The 18,445-nt window shown below is 43.2% G+C and overlaps 2 protein-coding genes across 3 annotated transcripts in view; one reads left to right on the top strand and one right to left on the bottom strand.

Annotated features, from left to right (window-relative positions):
- Positions 1-343: 343 nt before the first annotated feature.
- LOC126568825 (coiled-coil and C2 domain-containing protein 1-like) lies at positions 344-4,569 on the top strand. Of its 2 annotated transcripts, none has more exons than XM_050225474.1 (5): positions 344-467; positions 544-2,694; positions 2,775-2,926; positions 4,196-4,331; positions 4,431-4,569. In XM_050225474.1, the coding sequence occupies exons 1-5, from the start codon at positions 408-410 to the stop codon at positions 4,548-4,550; spliced, it is 2,619 nt and encodes an 872-aa protein (XP_050081431.1). In that variant the 5' UTR covers positions 344-407; the 3' UTR covers positions 4,551-4,569. The 2 variants fall into 2 exon arrangements, with proteins under 2 accessions (XP_050081431.1, XP_050081433.1); XM_050225476.1 differs by having other exon boundaries at positions 358-467; positions 4,241-4,331; positions 4,431-4,563.
- Positions 4,570-8,134: 3,565 nt separating this feature from the next.
- Positions 8,135-18,445, bottom strand: part of LOC126556082 (uncharacterized) — a 41,094-nt gene continuing 30,783 nt past the window's right edge. The window contains exons 6-7 of the mRNA XM_050211282.1: positions 13,698-13,907; positions 8,135-8,389 (exon numbers count right to left, since the gene is read on the bottom strand). Of these exons, the coding sequence (XP_050067239.1) occupies positions 8,135-8,389; positions 13,698-13,907 (465 nt within the window). The remainder of the gene's footprint in view (positions 8,390-13,697; positions 13,908-18,445) is intronic.

The following is an 18,445-nucleotide window of genomic DNA, read 5'->3' as shown; positions in this document are numbered from 1 at the left end:
ACCAAGCGAATGACAGCTGATGTGTCAAATTTATACCGGTTAACCGGTTCAAAAGTGTATTAGAAAATCTAATAAAAAAATTGGCAGCTGAAAAACTTATCCAAACAATAAAAAGGCATGTATCATGAAAGATTTATTTTTTGTTTTATTTATATGTCTGTAAGCAATTAAACACTTTATTATAAAAGTCTTCATAAAAATATTTGAATTACCGGTTCATTTTTTTAACGGATGACACTGGTTCGCATCTGTCATGCGAAATCAAAACAAATGCGCGATCTCGCATGCAATAATAAGCACAAAAACAAGAGGCACACGAATTCCTGTGCTGTGAAAAAGGTAATCTTCGTTACTAAAAGTACAGTAACTGTGTGTGGCGAATGCTTTGTCCCTGATTGTGTACTGCAATGTTTGGTTTCGGCAAACCAGCGCCACCGAAGCGTGAGCGAAAGCGAGATCCGGCGGAGGTAAGTTGTTACAACCGACAGCTGCTGCATTAGTCATCATCTAATGCGTTTCTTTGTGCCTTTGCGTGCCCCCCAGTTTGGAATATTCGGACTATCGAACGACATCTCTGGACTCGGAGATGAAGCAGACGATGCGAGTGATGCGGATGATGATGCATTGGAAGCAGAACTGGCAGCTATTACGGCGGGTTTGGGTGGTGCTCGAAAGCCTAAAGCAAAACCAAATCCGAAAGGCATTGTGGCACCACAGGAGCTGGATGCAATGGTAGCAGCTAGTTTGCGTGACGTCGGAAGTGACGACGATGGGACCGATGATGATGACGATGACTCAGACTTGCTGGATGAACTGTCTGCAATCACGGGTGGTGGTGCTGTCGCAGACGAGGACGACGGGTTCAAAGAGGATGGTACTCAATCCAAAGCTCCGGCAGCTCCTGCGAGAAAAAGTTCTTCAAATGAAGAATTGGTTGCATTGCTTAAATCACGTGTGGCAATGTATATGCAGGCGGAAGAGGGTGCAAAGAAAGCGGGTGATTCCGGCAAGGCGAGAAGATTTAATCGAGGGCTTAAGACGCTTAAAGATCAATTAAAAATGGCCGAAGCGGGCAAACCAGTCGATCAGAGCGAAATTCCTCCGGAAGTGAGCGTCAAACTGGCAGCTCCACCGAAGGATCCTACGGATGATGTAGCGAAGTCTAGCACTGCACCTGTTCGTCCAGCGCCGCCGCCTCCGCCGCCTGCAGTGATAATTCCATCCTCTCCCGATGAACCAGGACCGTCTCGATCCGCACCACCGGTCCCACCAAGACGGGAGGCAAAACCACCACCCCCGACGCCTGCACCTGTATTGCAAGATACAACTGCAATGGAAAACCCTAAGCTAGCTCTTCTCAATGAGCGAAAGCAGCTCTACAAACAGGCTGCACTAAGCGCGAAAAAAGCCGGCAATAATGAGCAAGCGATAGCGTACGTAAAGGTTCTCAAACAGTTCGATGTGGTAATTCGTGCCATAGAGAACGGGGAGGAGGTAGATCTTAGTCGAATGCCACCACCACCGAGTGAGCTTAACATCGCGCAATCCAGCCAACCAGCAGTGCCTTCCGCGAGCAAAGCGAAACAGGAGGAAAAGGTACAGAAAGAAGCGGAAGTGCCTTCAGCACCAGTTTCTTCCACTTCTGCGGAACAACCCGCAGCTGAAGAGGAAGAGGAGGAAGAGGAAAATTTAATTCAAGCTTCCACTGTGCTGGAAGCACTCGAACAGCGATTGGAAAAATATAAATCCGTCGAACAGGCGGCCAAAGACGAGGGCAACAGTTCGAAGGCTCGACGCATAGGACGAATTGTGAAGCAGTACCAAGATGCAATAAAGATGCATAAAGCTGGGAAACCGATTCCCATTGATGAGTTACCGACACCCCCCGGTTATGGGCCTATCCCAGTCGATGGTCCTCCAAAGCCATCGGTACCGGCTGTGGCTAAAAAGCCTGCACCTTCAATACCGCCGAAACCTCAAACTACATCGCCGCTTGTTCCGACCGTAGATCCAGTCCCGGGGACAAGCAAGAGCTCACCGAAACCAATCACTCAGTTCGACAAACAGTTAAACCTTCTGCTGGAACGTCACCGTGAGTATAAACAGGCGGCTATAGAAGCGAAAAAGGCCGGTGATCTCGAAGAAGCGAAGGAATGTTTGCGAGTGTTTAAGGGATTGGAAAAGTTGATAGAGGTAGCCCGTGCTGGCGGGAGGGTTGATTTAACAACGGTGCCTATTGCTCCCTCGAAACGGAATGCTCTCGAAGCTTCCTTTACCATCGTTAACTCGGAGGACTGTGATCAGGCGGGAGGGGAAGTCGCTCAGCCCGCGGCAGATGAGGGCGTTGATGGTGAGACACGCGTACGGTTGGAGGAGCAACTGTCGAAGCAGTTAATTATCTGCCGAAACACACGCGACCATCATCGGGCGATGGGAGACATTGCGGGAATGAACAAGTTCGAAAACCTCGCCCTCAACGTACAGAAGGATCTCGATTTGGTGCGATTGGGGCATCGGCAAGGCTTACCGCTGCCCAAGTTCCACTACGAAAAGTTGCAGTTTAATGTGGTCAAATGCAACACGGATCTGTCGGATAATGAGATTGAAATATGTGTGGTGCGAGGAATCAATTACAATGTTCCCAATCCGAAGGATGTGGATACTTATGTGAAGTTCGAGTTTCCCTATCCGCAGGTGATCATTTTTTTAAGTTAATGTTTTTTTGGCGGTTAAGTCATTTTATTAATGCTTTCGATTTGCAAAATGCTTCACAGGAGGATCCACTGAAGGGCAGGACGAATCTCGTAAAAGACACTCACAGTCCGGAGTACAATTACCAGCAAACGTTCGAAATTCAACGTAGCCAGCGGAACTTCCAACGGATCTTTAAGAGGCACGCTCTGAAATGTGAAGTGTTCTCGAAGGGGTAAGTTGCACTCTTATTGTATTATATTTGTGGTAGGCTTTTGATGCTTTATCCTGAACAATGAATGAGGAATATTGTAAGTCACTTAAAATGAAACGAATTACAGGGTAATCCAGCAATTCTTGGCACTTTCGTATGGTTTTTGGCGCGTTCTCAATATTTTTGTTCTTGTCCCGATGTGTTTCGACGCTTTCCCACCTTCCCACCACTTGAATATAAATTTCGTTTTGGCATGCTAGAACATTGAGTGAATTTCATTGAGTGAAGAAAGTTTATGAAGAAAGTTTATGAGGAACTCTGTAAAGCTGTAAATATTATTTGTTTGAACAAACAAATTTACCAGGGTGTATAAATAATTTTACTTAAGGTAAAATTTAATATAAAAATGAAATAGTATTTTTTCGATAAGATAAAAAAAATTGTTCAAAGATTTTATTTTTAGAACTGTATGGACCATGCTCCTTTAAACAATACGATACATCGCTGTCCAATTGATTTTTTTTTATTATTAAGTACGTCGGCACGTCGCCGTATTGTCAATTATCCAATGCAAATCATGCCAAACATTATGTTTAAAATACATCAACTTTAATTTATTTTATTTATTTTGCCATGTTCTTTAAGTTAAATTATGTTAATATTTGTTCATATTTATACCCTAATTAATTTGTATATTCAAACAATTCATATTCACAGCTTTAGTTCTAGCAAACCAAAAACGAAATCAAAAATCAGTACTAGAAACTTAAAATATGAAAACTCTGTACTCTGTAAGAAGCAAGCAAATCCTCTGCCTGGATCATCCTTTTCCATTTATAAATCTAGAAAGTTAAAGAGTCTTTTTTTCTTTCGAATCATCGTTGTACAATGCGGTAGTAGCGCAATACTGTAAACATAATTGTCCAGCCACTCCCAATCCAGCTTCCTGCTCGCATTGAATGCACCCGTAGAAACGTTGCTTGTCCTGTGTAGCTCATCCCATTAGAACATGCAGTGCGCCATTGTCTAGTGGCTTTCATTTTATGGCATATTTTTTCTTTCCTTTTCATTTTATTGTACGCACGGGTACGCATTGTGCTACGGCACGCTTTTTGTTTGGGTGTGCTACAATGCTTGACAAAACAAAAAACAATAAAACACGCACGTGTTTTGTGCATGTCCTGCATGCCACGCGGGCACATGTACCGTGCGTCTGTATGTATCGATGTGCATTCTGTGTGCGTGTTCATTTTGCTTGTAATGACGGTGATTCGCCCTGCTGGCTACTAGCTGCTGCTGTCACGGTCCATCAACTGGACTTTTCTCCTGTTTCAGTGGTTTCCTTCGCTCGGACGTGCTGATTGGTACGGTGACGGTCAAGTTGCAGCCGCTGGAGACGCAGATCGAAATTCACGATTCATTTCCGGTGAGTAGCGATAGTACACCATCCAGCGTGGTTGGTCCCTTCCTTTCCAATCGGTTTTCGATTTTCGTGCTGCATTCTCATCGTTTTCCGTGCTTGCAGCTAATGGATGGAAGGCGTACGGTCGGTGGTAAGCTCGAGGTCAAAATACGTGTCCGTAATCCCATACTGACGAAGCAAATCGAGCAGGTTAACGAACGTTGGGTGGTGCTCGATTCATAGACACACTTCCGGGACGACGAATGACTTCCGCTCGGGGCTTCTGGAGGCTGGAGGCACACGCTGAACATGGATTGCCGAACTGAATCACCAAACTGTGTGTGCGTACGTGTGTGTCTGTGTGTATGTATGTGTATGTGAACAGATATCAAAATGCAACAACGAAACCGTTTTGTGCGACGGATGGCGCGAAATGTAGTTGAATAAATTAAACCGCGTTCTATGGGCTTTCAATATGGGTGGACGGTACGGGCAAACAGTTACGGTCGACGTTAGAATGTGATATTAAGGGATACCGCTTGCAGTGCAGGGTCAAACGAGCGAAACCATCCTTGAGTTGCGCTTGAAAGCATCGTCGATAGCAATTGGACGAACAAGGCTCCCAACGCGCGACTAGCGACTTCTGTTCTGTGGGGAAATTTAGGAGCGCAATCGGCAAGTACATCGGCAAAGCATAAAGTCGATCTATTTCCTTAATTCGATATTGTACGACGGTGTCGTACAGTACACAGAAGACAATGAAACGAACACGCTTACGGTTATCTTATTGTTAGGTATGAAATAAACTTCAAAGAAGAGTAACTGAAAAAGGAGTCTCGCAATGCTTTCGCTGTTTGGTAAACCAACATAAAAAAAATCATTTACGCTTTTTGGTTTTGGTTGGAGTGAAACTAATAAATTAGATCTTATTGATGTTTTACAGAACGGTTAGCTTTTTCATTTATTTAAAGAGGCTTTCAGTTTACAGAGCGTTGTGCAAAACTGTTCGCCATTATGTATTTATCCGTTTACTTCTTATGTGCGAATGTGCAAAAGGGGTAAAGAATTTTCCACAATAAAATAGTTGATAAAATTAAAAGTTGAATAAAAAAATGTCATTTACTATCTTAAAAACAATGTTTTATATCGTATTATGTGTGATCTTTATATATAAATTGTTAAAAGGCATGCAGTCAGTATATTGGAGGGAAATAATATTTCGGGATTATGACATCCATAGGTACGGATGGCGCGGTCCTTTGGTATTGCGACTACAGCATCGGTCTGAATGACCTAACCTTAACAATAAAACCAAACAAATTGCATTGTTTTCTTTAATAAATCTTTAATTTCTTCGTTATTTTTTTAAATCTTTTAAAAAATCCAATCTGCCTTGTTATCTTGAGGATGTTTATCATCGGCATTAAAGCCGTACGTGTCTAGAAGTAATTTGTTGTTCTTTTTTGTGTCAAAAAGTTGCCTTTTTCATCAATACATCCCTGTCATTGAGCATGCAATCATTTAGCTATATTTTCCTCGAGCTGGGGTACACTAGGGGTAGGTTACTTGAGATCTCCCAGAATCCCCAAATGCTCCTTTTTCCGGCGCTCGCTTTGAGTTGATAACAACACCAATTCACCATCTTTGTGGTACTTTTAAATGCATGTGTCAACTATTTGGAGCCTCCTTGTACTACAAATCACATTGATTAATGCCGATCCTGGAGAAAATAATACGGGATGTGACGTCCTTTTCGTTGCTTGTGAACCGCAGCTTCTGTTTAATGTTCCAGGGGCTTAAAATGGTCGGACGGCCAAATCCATGCTCCCACTCCATCGGCTCTCTATACTTTTAAAGGATCCAAATGTTTAATGGGATGCCAGCAGAAATTAGGCATGCATGCATGTAACCTGCACCATTTCAAACAGTATTTGTTTCGGTTATGCCAAAATTGGTTAATGTGAGCTAGTTTGTACATGCGTTGTCCTATTGTCAACGTGTGGTTTTATATGTTATTTTGTAACTGTGGCCTAGGGATCAAATTTTGTTTCTAAGTCTGGTAAGCCATTGTTACAGTAATTCTTTAGTGTTTGTACGTGGCCTCACTCAGGCATATAAGTGTTTTTTTGTCCCGGCTAGACCATATCTTTCTCAGATAACCATGCTAGTATAAGCGGTATTGCACATATCCATGGGGCAGTTGTGTCCCGACAACTGGTAAACTGCTTCCAATAATTAGTAAGCGGTGACTAATGTTACAAGATGATATAGCAAGATTTGTTTTATCCTAAACTTCACCTTGTAATGACACCAATTTTCAATGCCTCCCAATTTCTTTTCTTCAGACATGATTAGAGTTTAAATATCTAAGCTGGGAGTCATCATCACCTTCGACAGAAATGGTACTTTTATGAGTTTTACATTCAAGGATTGAAGATTGATACTTCATATTCATGGATTGAATATATATATTTTTGGTATGGTATTCTACTTTGGGCAGTATTGGCGACTGTCGTCCGTAGGATTGAATATCCGACTACATTCAACATTACTCTAGAAAGCCATTTTGAAAAGGAGGTTTGGTTCGGTGGTAATGAAAAAAGCGGCGCCGGTCTCACACGACAGCTCCGTGGTCCATATCGCATCCGGACCGTTCCTCCGTAGTGCGCACTGACTTCTCAACTACGAGGTATCAGGAAGTCTAGTCTAGCCATTCGATGGCAGGCAGTAGATTACCGTTGAGTACTGGACGTGTCTCATTAGCTCTTTCAGTTACCAACGGTGATTGTGAACCTAAGACGCCAGACTACCCTAACCAAATAGTCATAGCGTGGCGCCGAGACGTTACCTTCGGGAGTTAAAATACCCTAGCTGGTAATCAGGATATATTTGGTGAAGGCTCATGGAAGGTTAGCCATTAAAAACCTTGCTGTCGACATAACCTAGCAGGACATTAAGCCATGAAGAAAGATTTTGATAACAAATTCAGTGAGATGCATTGACTTTAATAGCTTTTATTGTTCAATCATGCGCCCTTTTAACAGTATTCACAATTATCTTAATAATTTCACATTTAACTAAACAAGTGAAAGAATATAGCTATCACATCATATTTAAACAATGCTGACTAAAAAAATATTTTATAACGTAACATTGTAAGCACATGCACTAAATCACGAACAAACAAATAATATGTTCTCGATAATCGAATGAAACTAACTACCATTTGAATGCTCTATCCTAACGTGGATAAATGAGAAAGAGCTACATTTTGTCGATTAGAAATTTATGTGCGGTTTAAAAAGATCTCGTAAATGTGTGTTATTTCCATTGCGGACTTTCGCCTTTAGCCTAGCAATTCGACATCAAACATCTGTCACTTTCAATCGAAGCATTTGCTCGACAAAATGGTTCCGGACGCGAAAGGCAATCAGGCTCACCTAGTTAGCCAGTGTGCGGGAAGGATATACAAAAATCTGTGCAAACTGTACGTTACGGTTCGTGATCGATAAATAAGGAACCAGCCTTTGGCCGGTTCCCGCTTGGTTCGAACGGTGCGGTGCTAAACTTGCTAAACTCTTTCTCCCAACCGACGCAAAAATGATCGCTCGTCCGAAAGTCCACGTGTATGAAACGGTCCGTCACTTACTGCTGAACAGCCGACACCGACGATTCGCCTGTCCGTGTCAGTTCATCCAATTCCACGAAAGTTCCACATCCTTCCGGTGAAATCCATTGCACCCGGACGAGATTTCCGGTCACGCCGTTTCGCACACCACCCGTCACGTGGCGTGGAATATCGTCATTTCCCATCTACCCTGCTACCCCTACCATCGGCCGAGCGATATGTTGAGGCACATTCCGAACGTCAGCACACCGATGAAGCAGACGAGCACAAGAAAGCATAGATAGTGGGCGCTGACGGGCATCCGGAACAATTTGGCTGACATCTTTAGCGAGGACGCATACAGCAGTACGGTGTTCAGATCTTCGGACGACGTGTTACGGTGAACGAATGGGCGAATGCTTATCAGATGGCCGCAGGATTGCGTTTGACGGCAGGTGACGGTTAGGCTGGCGGCCTGTCGAAGAGAACGGGCAAAAGGAACGGTATTTGGGTGGGAATGACGCAGGACGCGAGTGGAGATACCATAGCTACGCACAATGAACGCCCAATTTACGTTCCCTTTGCAGAGGTTTTTATTCGCTGGTGTTATTCAAGAATGATAGCAATTTTTGAAGCGGACAGACATTGCGTACCTTTGAAGCTGTTTCGTTAGTTGGAGAATTAAAATTCTTCGCCGTGCTTAACATGACAGTAAGCGTAGTAAGGATCGTATCAACAACAGCTTGTTTAAAGGTACAAGCAGAGCTTGGCTTAATATTGGCATTACTCTCGGGTTTTGCCAACTATTCCAAAGAATGGCAACATTTCATTTGAACGATCACAAGCAGGACGTACTCAAATTTAAACGAACCATTCTACAACCAGTATAACGATTTTGGCCAATTTTTGGGAATTTCTACTCGCATGAAGGCTAACGATGCCACAACGGTACGATTTTTGGGAATTTAGCATCGATGTGTATCGTTTTTGTGGTAGCAGTCGGCATTCTGTTACTCTTTGCAGCAAAAGCATGGAATATAACAGCAGTCGAACGATGCATCTGGCTCCTTTGTGGCCGCATGGATACCAAAAAGCTAGTGGAACTATGACGAGAAGTTATTCACTTAGGTTCTGTCGATATTCGTATGGTGACTGGTACCAACCGATCGTTCGATTTGTCAACAATTTCACAACAACGATTGATTCTAACGAAACGTTTGCAACGGCGTGGCATCAGTAAAATGTGAAATTGAGTGAGGATGAATTAGGATTCTTACATTACATTATGTTTCGATTGCAAAATTTGATTATTTAGTACGAAACTTGGTGCGATCCGGTGCACAGCAGTATCGTCGGACTTCACTCGGCAAGACCGGATATCGAATCCCGTCCCCAAGTAAAAGTCCAGTCAAGGCAGCTATAAATAACAGGTCGAAACCTCTCGAGGATACATTTTTAGATTTTGATCGCTGTAAATATCTTGAGCCACGAAATTTGAGACACGATGACACCGCATATTCGGCACAATCTTTTTGATAAATTGCTAAAATTATAGACGGATATAAAAGGAATTCTTAGAAGGTTAAATCCACTTAAAGCATTTTCGTAAATGCCATCGCAGGAAGAGCGCTTTCCACTTTCTTTACCATAAACGAACATCCGAAGAAGGAATTTCAAGCTACGGATATTCAAGAATTTACTCTCGTGTGTTGCCTACATTGCTCAAAATTAAAACATTAAATATAGACTACATCTGTTGCCATTTTAAACATTCCCTAATTCTCACCAGCAGCAGAAGTTTCTTTTCAACTCTTGAGAATCTTTGGATGTTTCGTCACAGGTGTCTCTGTGTCCTTGGTTTCACATGCTCTTGGTAGATCGTGCGTTTACTCGCATGATGTCGAGACTTCTTTCTATCTACCGACTCCAAGGTTTGTAGCTGTAGCAACGGATACCACGACTTTTAGTGGAATTCGATGCGACCGGACTCTTAGCAGCCGGTCGGGTATCAGGAAGATCCCCGGTGGTGCCAATGCGCGATGTCCTGGGACAGAAGTACTACGAACATGCGCGGATTCTGTTTGACTCCCCCAAAGAGCTGGGAACCGTCCTTCCCCTTTATGTTTGCTGCACGTTCGCAACGTTCGAAGCGATAAACATTGGTTTAGGAGATCTAAAGTCGTAACTGGCGACCTTGCCGATGGCGGAATGTCTGAATTCGATGCTGCAGTAACCTTACAAGGCTATTCGGTTGTGGCTGTCGGCGGTAGTGTTGTGCCTGGCGTCCTTACTGTTTGCGAAATGTTGGAGATACTAGGGCCGCCAGCTAAAGAGGCGCTAACATCAGAACGATACCTGGCAGCAAAATCGTCCACAACCGAGCTCATCCGGGTCTAAGGTGCACTTGAATTAAGGGAGAAGGAAATGTCTACCCTCAAAATAGGATATAAGTTTGTTGAATTGTTAAGCTATAAAAAATATTACATTTTAAGGAATACGGCCTGGCCGGCATTATGAAATTTAAAAAAAAAAAAACGCTTAGGATGTGCCACTCAACGATTATCACCTATTCCTTTGAAATTGTACATCGTTCCAACCAACAGTACTTGCGTAATTCCGAGCAATGTTAGATTGATGATTTAATAATCTCCGAATAGACGAAGTTGGTGTTCCAGTGAATCCAATTACAATTACATCGTATAAACATGTCATGTTTAATATTTTTATTTTCTATGGTAGACAATAATGACATTATGCGATTTAATTTACATTGATTATGTAAACTTTATTCGCAATAAATTGCATACCGGGCAAAATGGTAAAATGGATCAAATTAGCCCTTTTTTGGCAATGCGGAGCACATTAGAAATGAATTTACCACCACCAAATTCATCTAATTCAATAACTTATCACTAATAGCAGGCCGAATTACTCATTCGCGGTACGCAAACATCATGGCACTAATGCCTGCCATCGTGGTAGCGCCATGCTTCAAGTGTAGGGGCGTCGACAGGACCGAAAACAAAGATAGTTGCAAACGTGTAGTACCGGTTGATTAATTTTCAACTACATCGGCCCGTTTGTTGAGACGACCTGAACCCAGCGCAATATTTAATTGACAATAGGATGAGATTCGCGTTTGTGTGCGGGTTTGGTGTACGCTGCCGTTTTGGGAAGGCCTAGCTGTACCCTCTTTATGGCGTGGCCAATGCAGCAATGTCAGTGTGCGCTGTGTGCCGAAACGGTGCCGTCATAAAAGCCCGGAGGTCCTGGCGTAGGTTAACAGTCCGGTGGAAAATGGTTCCGTTTAATTAGCTATTAATTAGTCAGCACCCTCATGATAGGTTATGGGACGTCTTCCAGATAGCGCGCGCGCGCGGATGCTTACACCCTAGCCCCGTTTATGTCAACTACGTACGCAACATGGTCCGCGAACCGGCCATTTTGCACATTCGACCGGACGCTATTATGGGCTGATAATGTGCGCGTGTTGCCTATTAAATGTGGCTGATAAGAACTGGAGGATGTGGTGTACGAGCCCGGGTGCAGTAAAACTCAATTCACACAGGAAGCTAACGCGCCGGAATGATAAAAACAAGCCTCATGCAGTGTATGACACAGGGTACACTGCGAACCAGTCAAAAGCGCGTCAAGCAGTGTGAGCGATGCAAAGTTATGCTAATTCAATTCCGCCTGCAGTTTCCCAACCCAACAGATCAGCAGTTTTGTTCGCTTTACGTCATCGTTGTTGGCACGGGAGAAATAACATTCTGCGGTTCTGGGGAGAAAAAGCGAGAAAACCGACCGACCATTGAATATTGACCCGTACCGGCATTGACCACGAATTGCTTTGAACCGACTGTTTGAATGAAATCGGGATTAGGGAAAATGATTTTCGGCTAATGCAAATTGAAAGTGGACGAGCCTTGCCATTGGATGTATTCACACAATTAGAGATAATTTACGTATCGACATACATTGCGTTTGAGTGAGGCAAAACAGGAAGAAACCTTGTGGAACAGATGATATGAATGGTTTTCGATGATAATTAAAAGCAAATGGTGGAAGGGATTCGGATTCCGGTATTAGCTTGTGGGATATGTCGAACAACGTATTTTTATCAAACGTATTGAATGCAATTAAATTTTCAAAAAACCAACAAAATTAAAAAATAAAATAGTCCCTAATGCTGTAGAATAGTTCGTTCAGGCGTTCGGGATAATTTTGACAGTTACATTATTGTCTATAACTCGTGATGGAGTTGGCATAGGAAAACAAGCAATACGTCATTCGACAGCTAAAAGTGTACGGAACAAGCAGCAAAAACATCCCTTGATAAAAAAATGCCAAAAAAGAGTACATTGTGGAAGCGGATCACATGCATCATGATGATCCGCGCCGGACGCGACAACCGCCGACACGGTTAACACCCAGAACAACCGGTGGCTGGCTTACTGCCCGGCGGACGTGCCACGGGTGCCGCAAACCAAGTTCCCCGAGACGGTGATGGTGTTTTCCTGCGTGTCATCGGAAGGGGACGTGATGCCGCCCCACTTTCCATGCTGGACACCGTCGTAAAGCCTTGGATCACGAGAGTGGCCAACGGCAGACCTTACGCGTTCCAGCAGGATTCCGCTCCGTGCCATACAGCCTCCAAAACGATAAAGTGGTTGGCGGCCAATTTCAACGACTTCACAGCGCCGAATGTGTGGCCTCCCAGCTCCTCGGATCTTAATCCAATGGATTATTTCGTGTGGGGTGCGGTGAAACGGGACACAAACAGAACCTCCATCAACACCAAGGCGGAGTTCAGGTCCGTTTTCGCGGCCCTACCCCGCTAAACTGTCGGGCTTGTTCCCGGTTCCGGAGACAGGTGGAGGCAGTAATAGAAGCCGAAGGCGAATTTTTTGAATAAAATGAATAAAATACATGGTAAGCTACTATTTCTAAAACAAAAAAATTCCCCGATGATTAATTTTACCATAAATTTTTTTTTCTTTCTCCGTAGGTGACTGTCAAAATTATCCCGAACGCCCTGTAGATGACATAAATGAAACAAAACTGTGATTCTTAATCCGTAAGTTATGAATATTGTCGCATGTCGCATTAAACTAATTTCAAATTTTCTACAACAGATGAGGCAAGATCATCCTCAATTTTTCCTTTACGTAGATAATTAAAGCCGATTGACCGTGCGGATGATTGCACGACAAACTCGTTACCATAAACAAACCAATAGCGCGTGCAAAATACTTATCCAATCAGCCGTATTCAGCATCCGGTGTGCAAGTACTAACGAGCTACTACTTACACACTTCATCCCGGCCATGCTCGCGCGGTCAGTGCATCAAACACCAATTCCTGTAATCAATCTGCATTGTGCAGGGTGCGTCGCGACAACGCCAGAAACACACGGTGCTATACAGACCGTGCTTGCCCACGGCAAGCCGCAGGATTTTCATCGAACCGGGCCAATTTCAACGCGGGACTTCACGTGCTAATTGCACGCAAACTCTAACACCGACGGGGCGCGGTCGGAAATTGCGAAGCCGTTACGCCATTGCCGCACCCGATGGCGGTGCGAGGCTGGATGTAAATCCTTGAGGTAAGTTAAAACCCCGTTACCGACCTAACCCGGTTAGGGAACGCTCGCATAACCCACGAAAAGCCCCTTTTGCAACGCGTTCAAACGACCGGTTCGCTTGTGATTAGATGATCCGACCGGATTACAGGGCGGCTTACCGAGGGGTTTTTTTTTGCCGCAGCCACTCGTACAAGCTTACCTGGAAGAACGGCATCAGCGCGATGACCAGCCACAGCAGAATGTTGGCGAGGCTGGCGGTGAAGATGTTAATCGGACAGGCCGTCATATCGTGGAACAGATGCGCCACGCTCGAGACGGCGTAGCTGAGGTTCAGCACGGTTAGGCTTGCGACCGGAAGCGATATTTTCGTGTTCAGATGGTGTAGCAGCTTCCGGAATTCGCAGATCTCCTGTTTTTTTTATGTACATTTCGCAGCCACCGAGGTTGATTTGTAGAGGAATGTTAATCCAAGCATGGTATTTAAGTGATAGAAAAAAGATGACACAAAGTTAAAAAAATATTATTAATTTATTTAAAAAATGATGACTGAAAAGAAGACATTTATTTATAAAATAATGTGATATCCCCTTTCAGCGTAATATGATTTTGTAATAATCTTCGACATGGTTGTTACACCAAACCAACCCTCAAACGCAATTTCTAGTGTATAACGATTGGGCGGACCCGTGGTAGAGACAATAGCAGCGCCGGTTTTCACACAGTAGGACCGGAGGTTTTCAATCCCAACCAGACCGTTCCCCCGTAGTGGTAGATAGTCGTTAAGAAGAAAGATTTTAAAATTATCATCAAATTATGAACATATTTTTCAATGCGTAGTATATTTGTAAGGCTCTAACTTTTGGGAGACATGCTACAGTAGGAGTATGCTGGTTGTACAGAGTATAACAAATAGGAGTAGGACTCTACTCAAAAGCAAGGGATTCGCATCATAGGTGAACTAGATGCTGAAGTCCACCAGATGGAGAGCCTGAAATTTTAAAGTCGTACATCAAGATTTCATTAGAACCCTAACCCTGTTGAGTCAACGAATAAATAGATGAGTGAAGACTGATGTTCTGTTTACAGATATACTCTTCTTCTTCTTCTTGGCTTAACGTCCTCTAAAGTGATGCCGGCCATCGAAATGGATTTCTAGACTGCCGATACCTTGTAGTTGGATAGTCAGTCCTTACTACGTGGGGACGGTCCGGATGGGAATTGAACCCCGGTCCTGCCGTTTGAAGACCACCGGGCCGCCCTTACAGACAGATATACTATTGTTATAAATAAATTGTATTCTTCTTCTTGATTCAAAGACCTACTAGGTCAGCCATCAAATGGCTTACTAGACTTATAGAAGTTACGTCCTTGGATTATCAGTCCTTCCAATTCAGGAACGGTATCAAACGAGGGAACAATCCATATGGGATTTGAGCTCCAGTCCTGCCGTGTGAAGACCGGTACCACTGTCGCCTTACCACAAAAACGCCCGAATTTCGTATTATCGATTCCTAGTTTTATGAAACAAAGTGATAGCATCTGTTGGGTTCATTTCGCTTATATTTGTCAAATAAATGAGTGATTCGTGATTGCTGTTGATCGAAGCACAAAGTTCACTGTATAAGTCACTAGGATCATAGAGGAGATCATAGTAGAGGATCAAGATCTTTGGAGGTCCTAGGCGGCATAGATGTTGGCCCCATATGATATTCAAATCAAAAACGCTTACCGATGCGAAGGAAGGGGGAGGATGGTGGGGTGAAATATCTCTTTTTCTTTTGAGAAGGTTCCTTTTCCTCGATATGAGTCCCTTACTACGAAGCTGCTTACCCTCTTATTAGGCCCTTTGTACCCAGCAGCTGCCAGGGCCCTAGGCGACCGCCGACTCTACCCACCGTTAGATTCGCTACTGATTGGCGACTCCGAAACATTGCAAGTTGGCATTAGTATTTTACTTTTACATGACATGTTACCCTCTATTTAACCTGGTTGTGCTGTTAGATAAACAAGGAATTTACATCCATTGATTACAGCATAATAAAATGGACGATTTTTAGGAAAAAAAAACACTTTTAAACTGATTGTCTATTTCGTTTCATGTTTGGTCCACGAATTAATGACATTTTCTAGCTTTGTTTTCAGAAATGCATTCGGTATCATCAATCAGCGATGCAACCATTTAGGAGTCCATAAAGAACGGTTTTATTAAAAGCTGCAGCGTGTGGCCATTAAAATTCCTAAAGCTCATTTGAAAAACAATACTTTTCTCCGAGTTTTCATCAATGTTTGCATATTGATTCAACGAAATGTGCGCTATTGCAGTAAAATTGGAATAAGCGGCAACACTTCTTGGAACTATTATATTTGTACACTGCAAAACTGTAACACCGCAATGCTCCAATCAAATGCTCATCTTTTAATTTGAAATGCACCCAACCCCAACCCAGGTTTGAGAAGGACGGAATTATCTTTACGATATTTTTACTCTAATTGTATAATAATAAAAAATAAATAAATCGTAATTGGGACCGTCGAAGAGCATTTCGAGGAATCCAACAAGCCATCAACATATCTGATAAGACCAACACAATTCCACCGAGGAAGAAATGAGCCTTACTTCACGACAATGGTATTTCATGGTATCTTTTACGTAGCGTTCCAGTGACCGAGGAATGGGACTGGTCCACCACGTTTAAGAACGCCGCTGCGACATGCATATGGCCAGTTCCTCTAACACCAACGGGTGGATTAGGGCACTACCTTCCGAAGCAGGGAAATCCATATCGGCGAACTCGGCCACATGAAGTGTCGGTCAGTGTATGAATTCCGTTGTGAACTTCCAGACCGTGTACACTCAATGAAACCCTCACAAATGACATCAATCTGTCCACTTATGCGCGCGCGTGTCTCAAACTTGCGTTGTCTCTTTCTTTTATGTATTTTTTTTTAATTAAAAATACACAAACAAATCTTATCATCATCATCTAGATCATGATGACAAGTGCAGTTACACAACACAGAGTGACATGGACATCTACACATATTTAACATTACACAGTTTGTTCGACGTACACAGCACACCTACGCTTGAACTCCTGTAAGCTGATCGCGTTTTTTAATTCCCTGGGCATTCTGTTGTACCGTTGAATCCCTTTGAAATGCAAAGAGTTCCAAGCACTATGAGATAGTAAGTTAGGGACTCTGGCCTCACCAGCTCTGCGGGTGCAGTACCTGTGAACGTCAGATAGTCGATGTACAAATGTTATGGTCTGATACAAAATCCTTTGCTCTACAGACATCCATTGCAGGATATTCAGCATAACAGCGGACGATGTACGTCGACCACAACCCAAAATCAGCCTCATAATACGATTTTGCATCCGTTGCAGCCGAATAATATGCCCCTTATTACCGAGAAACAAAATGGACGATCCGAAATCAAAGTGTGGGGATATTAGTGATTTTTAGAGGTGGACTTTCCCGAAAAAATCGAGATCGTTCGCCAGCCTACTAATCACTCCACACGTCTTTGCCACTTTGGTGATGACCCAGTCTATGTGCGCGTGGAATTTCAACTTGTCGTCTAATATAACGCCCAAGTATTTCACCTGACGGGTTCCTTCGATTGTTTCCATATTTATAACGATAGATGGAGGATTGGTCAAACCACTGGTAGTCATTATCATGTAACTTGTATTTTTTTATGTTTAATGCCAGCTTTTTGTACCTTAACCAAACATCTAGAGCGTTCAAATCGAGATTAATGAGAGACTCTGCTTGTTTGATGTCTTTGTGCGAGATAAACATAACAGTATCGTCAGCAAAAAGATTGATCTCACAAGATTTCGAAACCTGTTTCATGTCGTTAATGTACATGATAAACAAAATTGGCCCAAGAACACTTCCTTGCGGAACTCCAAGGGTGTTTTCTATTGCTTCTGATTTAGAGTTTCCAAAAAAAGTTCTTTGAGTTCTATCTTTTAAATAACTTTCGAACCAATTGAGCTCCCTCCCCACAATACCAAAACGTTTTAGTGTTGACAATAATAACGGGTTTGATATTGTCACAAATGCTCGTTTTAGATCCAAAAAGACAGCAATTATAGTCTCCTTTCGTTCCATCAACAGTTTCCATCTCGCCAGTACAAGATTCAATGCAGTTTCACAAAAGTGCCCCTGCCTATATCCCGACTGCTCGCGAATCAATAGCACGTATCCTCGTATCCTGAGGATGGTGATCCTGTTTTCACACGACAGGACCGAGATGCAAATCCCATACGGTTTCCAAATTTATTACCCAAATCCAAAGGCTAGCGTGCGATCCAGAAGATCGTAAAGCTAAGCAATAGAATCCTGTGGATTCTGATGTTTGTTGAAATTTCATTCAATAGCCTAACATTTGTTGAAATTTGCATCTCCTCAAGACTAGAGGTCATCTCAATGCAAGAATGTTCTAACAATCCATGACGCACCAAACCACAGACCAGGATCATACTCACGTTCAGTTTGGAAACTTCCAGCGTCCTACCGGCTCGAAGGAACGGTCTAGATCTGTTGATTTATTTATTCGATAGATTATGATAGTGATTATGCGGAAAATATCTATAATTGAATGGTCGAATTAGCGCCTCCTGGTGCCGTGGTTCCATTGGTTCGACTTTCGCGGGCAAAACTCAACAGTATCGCTTTCGTTTTCGCTCATGGGCGGTTTCCTATTATTGCCACCACTCCAACCTTACTAGAACAAGGTCGCCCATGTGCTTGTCTGCACTGAAATGAAATTACTTCCCGTTCCGGGAAATTCTATCACCAGCGGGCGATGCATCGTCGAGGGAAGGAAATTCTCACGTTAATTACATGCGTTTCGTGGCCGCCGGTTCGGCTAGCGGCTAGTGAATCGTTGTAATGAGAAAATGTATAGGAGGAAAATTTCGATAAATTTTCCCG

Source organism: Anopheles maculipalpis, chromosome 2RL (assembly GCF_943734695.1).
Source record: "Anopheles maculipalpis chromosome 2RL, idAnoMacuDA_375_x, whole genome shotgun sequence".
Classification (NCBI taxonomy): Eukaryota; Metazoa; Arthropoda; class Insecta; order Diptera; family Culicidae; genus Anopheles; species Anopheles maculipalpis.
Note: the sequence above shows the minus strand (reverse complement) of the source record. Positions and strands in the feature narration are given on the sequence as shown.

What these genes read in the sequence shown, in the direction of transcription:
- LOC126568825 (XM_050225474.1), top strand. Translation starts at nt 408, where the DNA reads ATGTTTGGTTTCGGCAAACCAGCGCCACCGAAGCGTGAGCGAAAGCGA. An exon ending in GAAAGCGAGATCCGGCGGAG is followed by an intron (nt 468 to 543) that starts GTAAGTTGTTAC and finishes CGTGCCCCCCAG; the next exon opens with TTTGGAATATTCGGACTATC. An exon ending in TGTGAAGTGTTCTCGAAGGG is followed by an intron (nt 2,927 to 4,195) that starts GTAAGTTGCACT and finishes GCTGGCTACTAG; the next exon opens with CTGCTGCTGTCACGGTCCAT.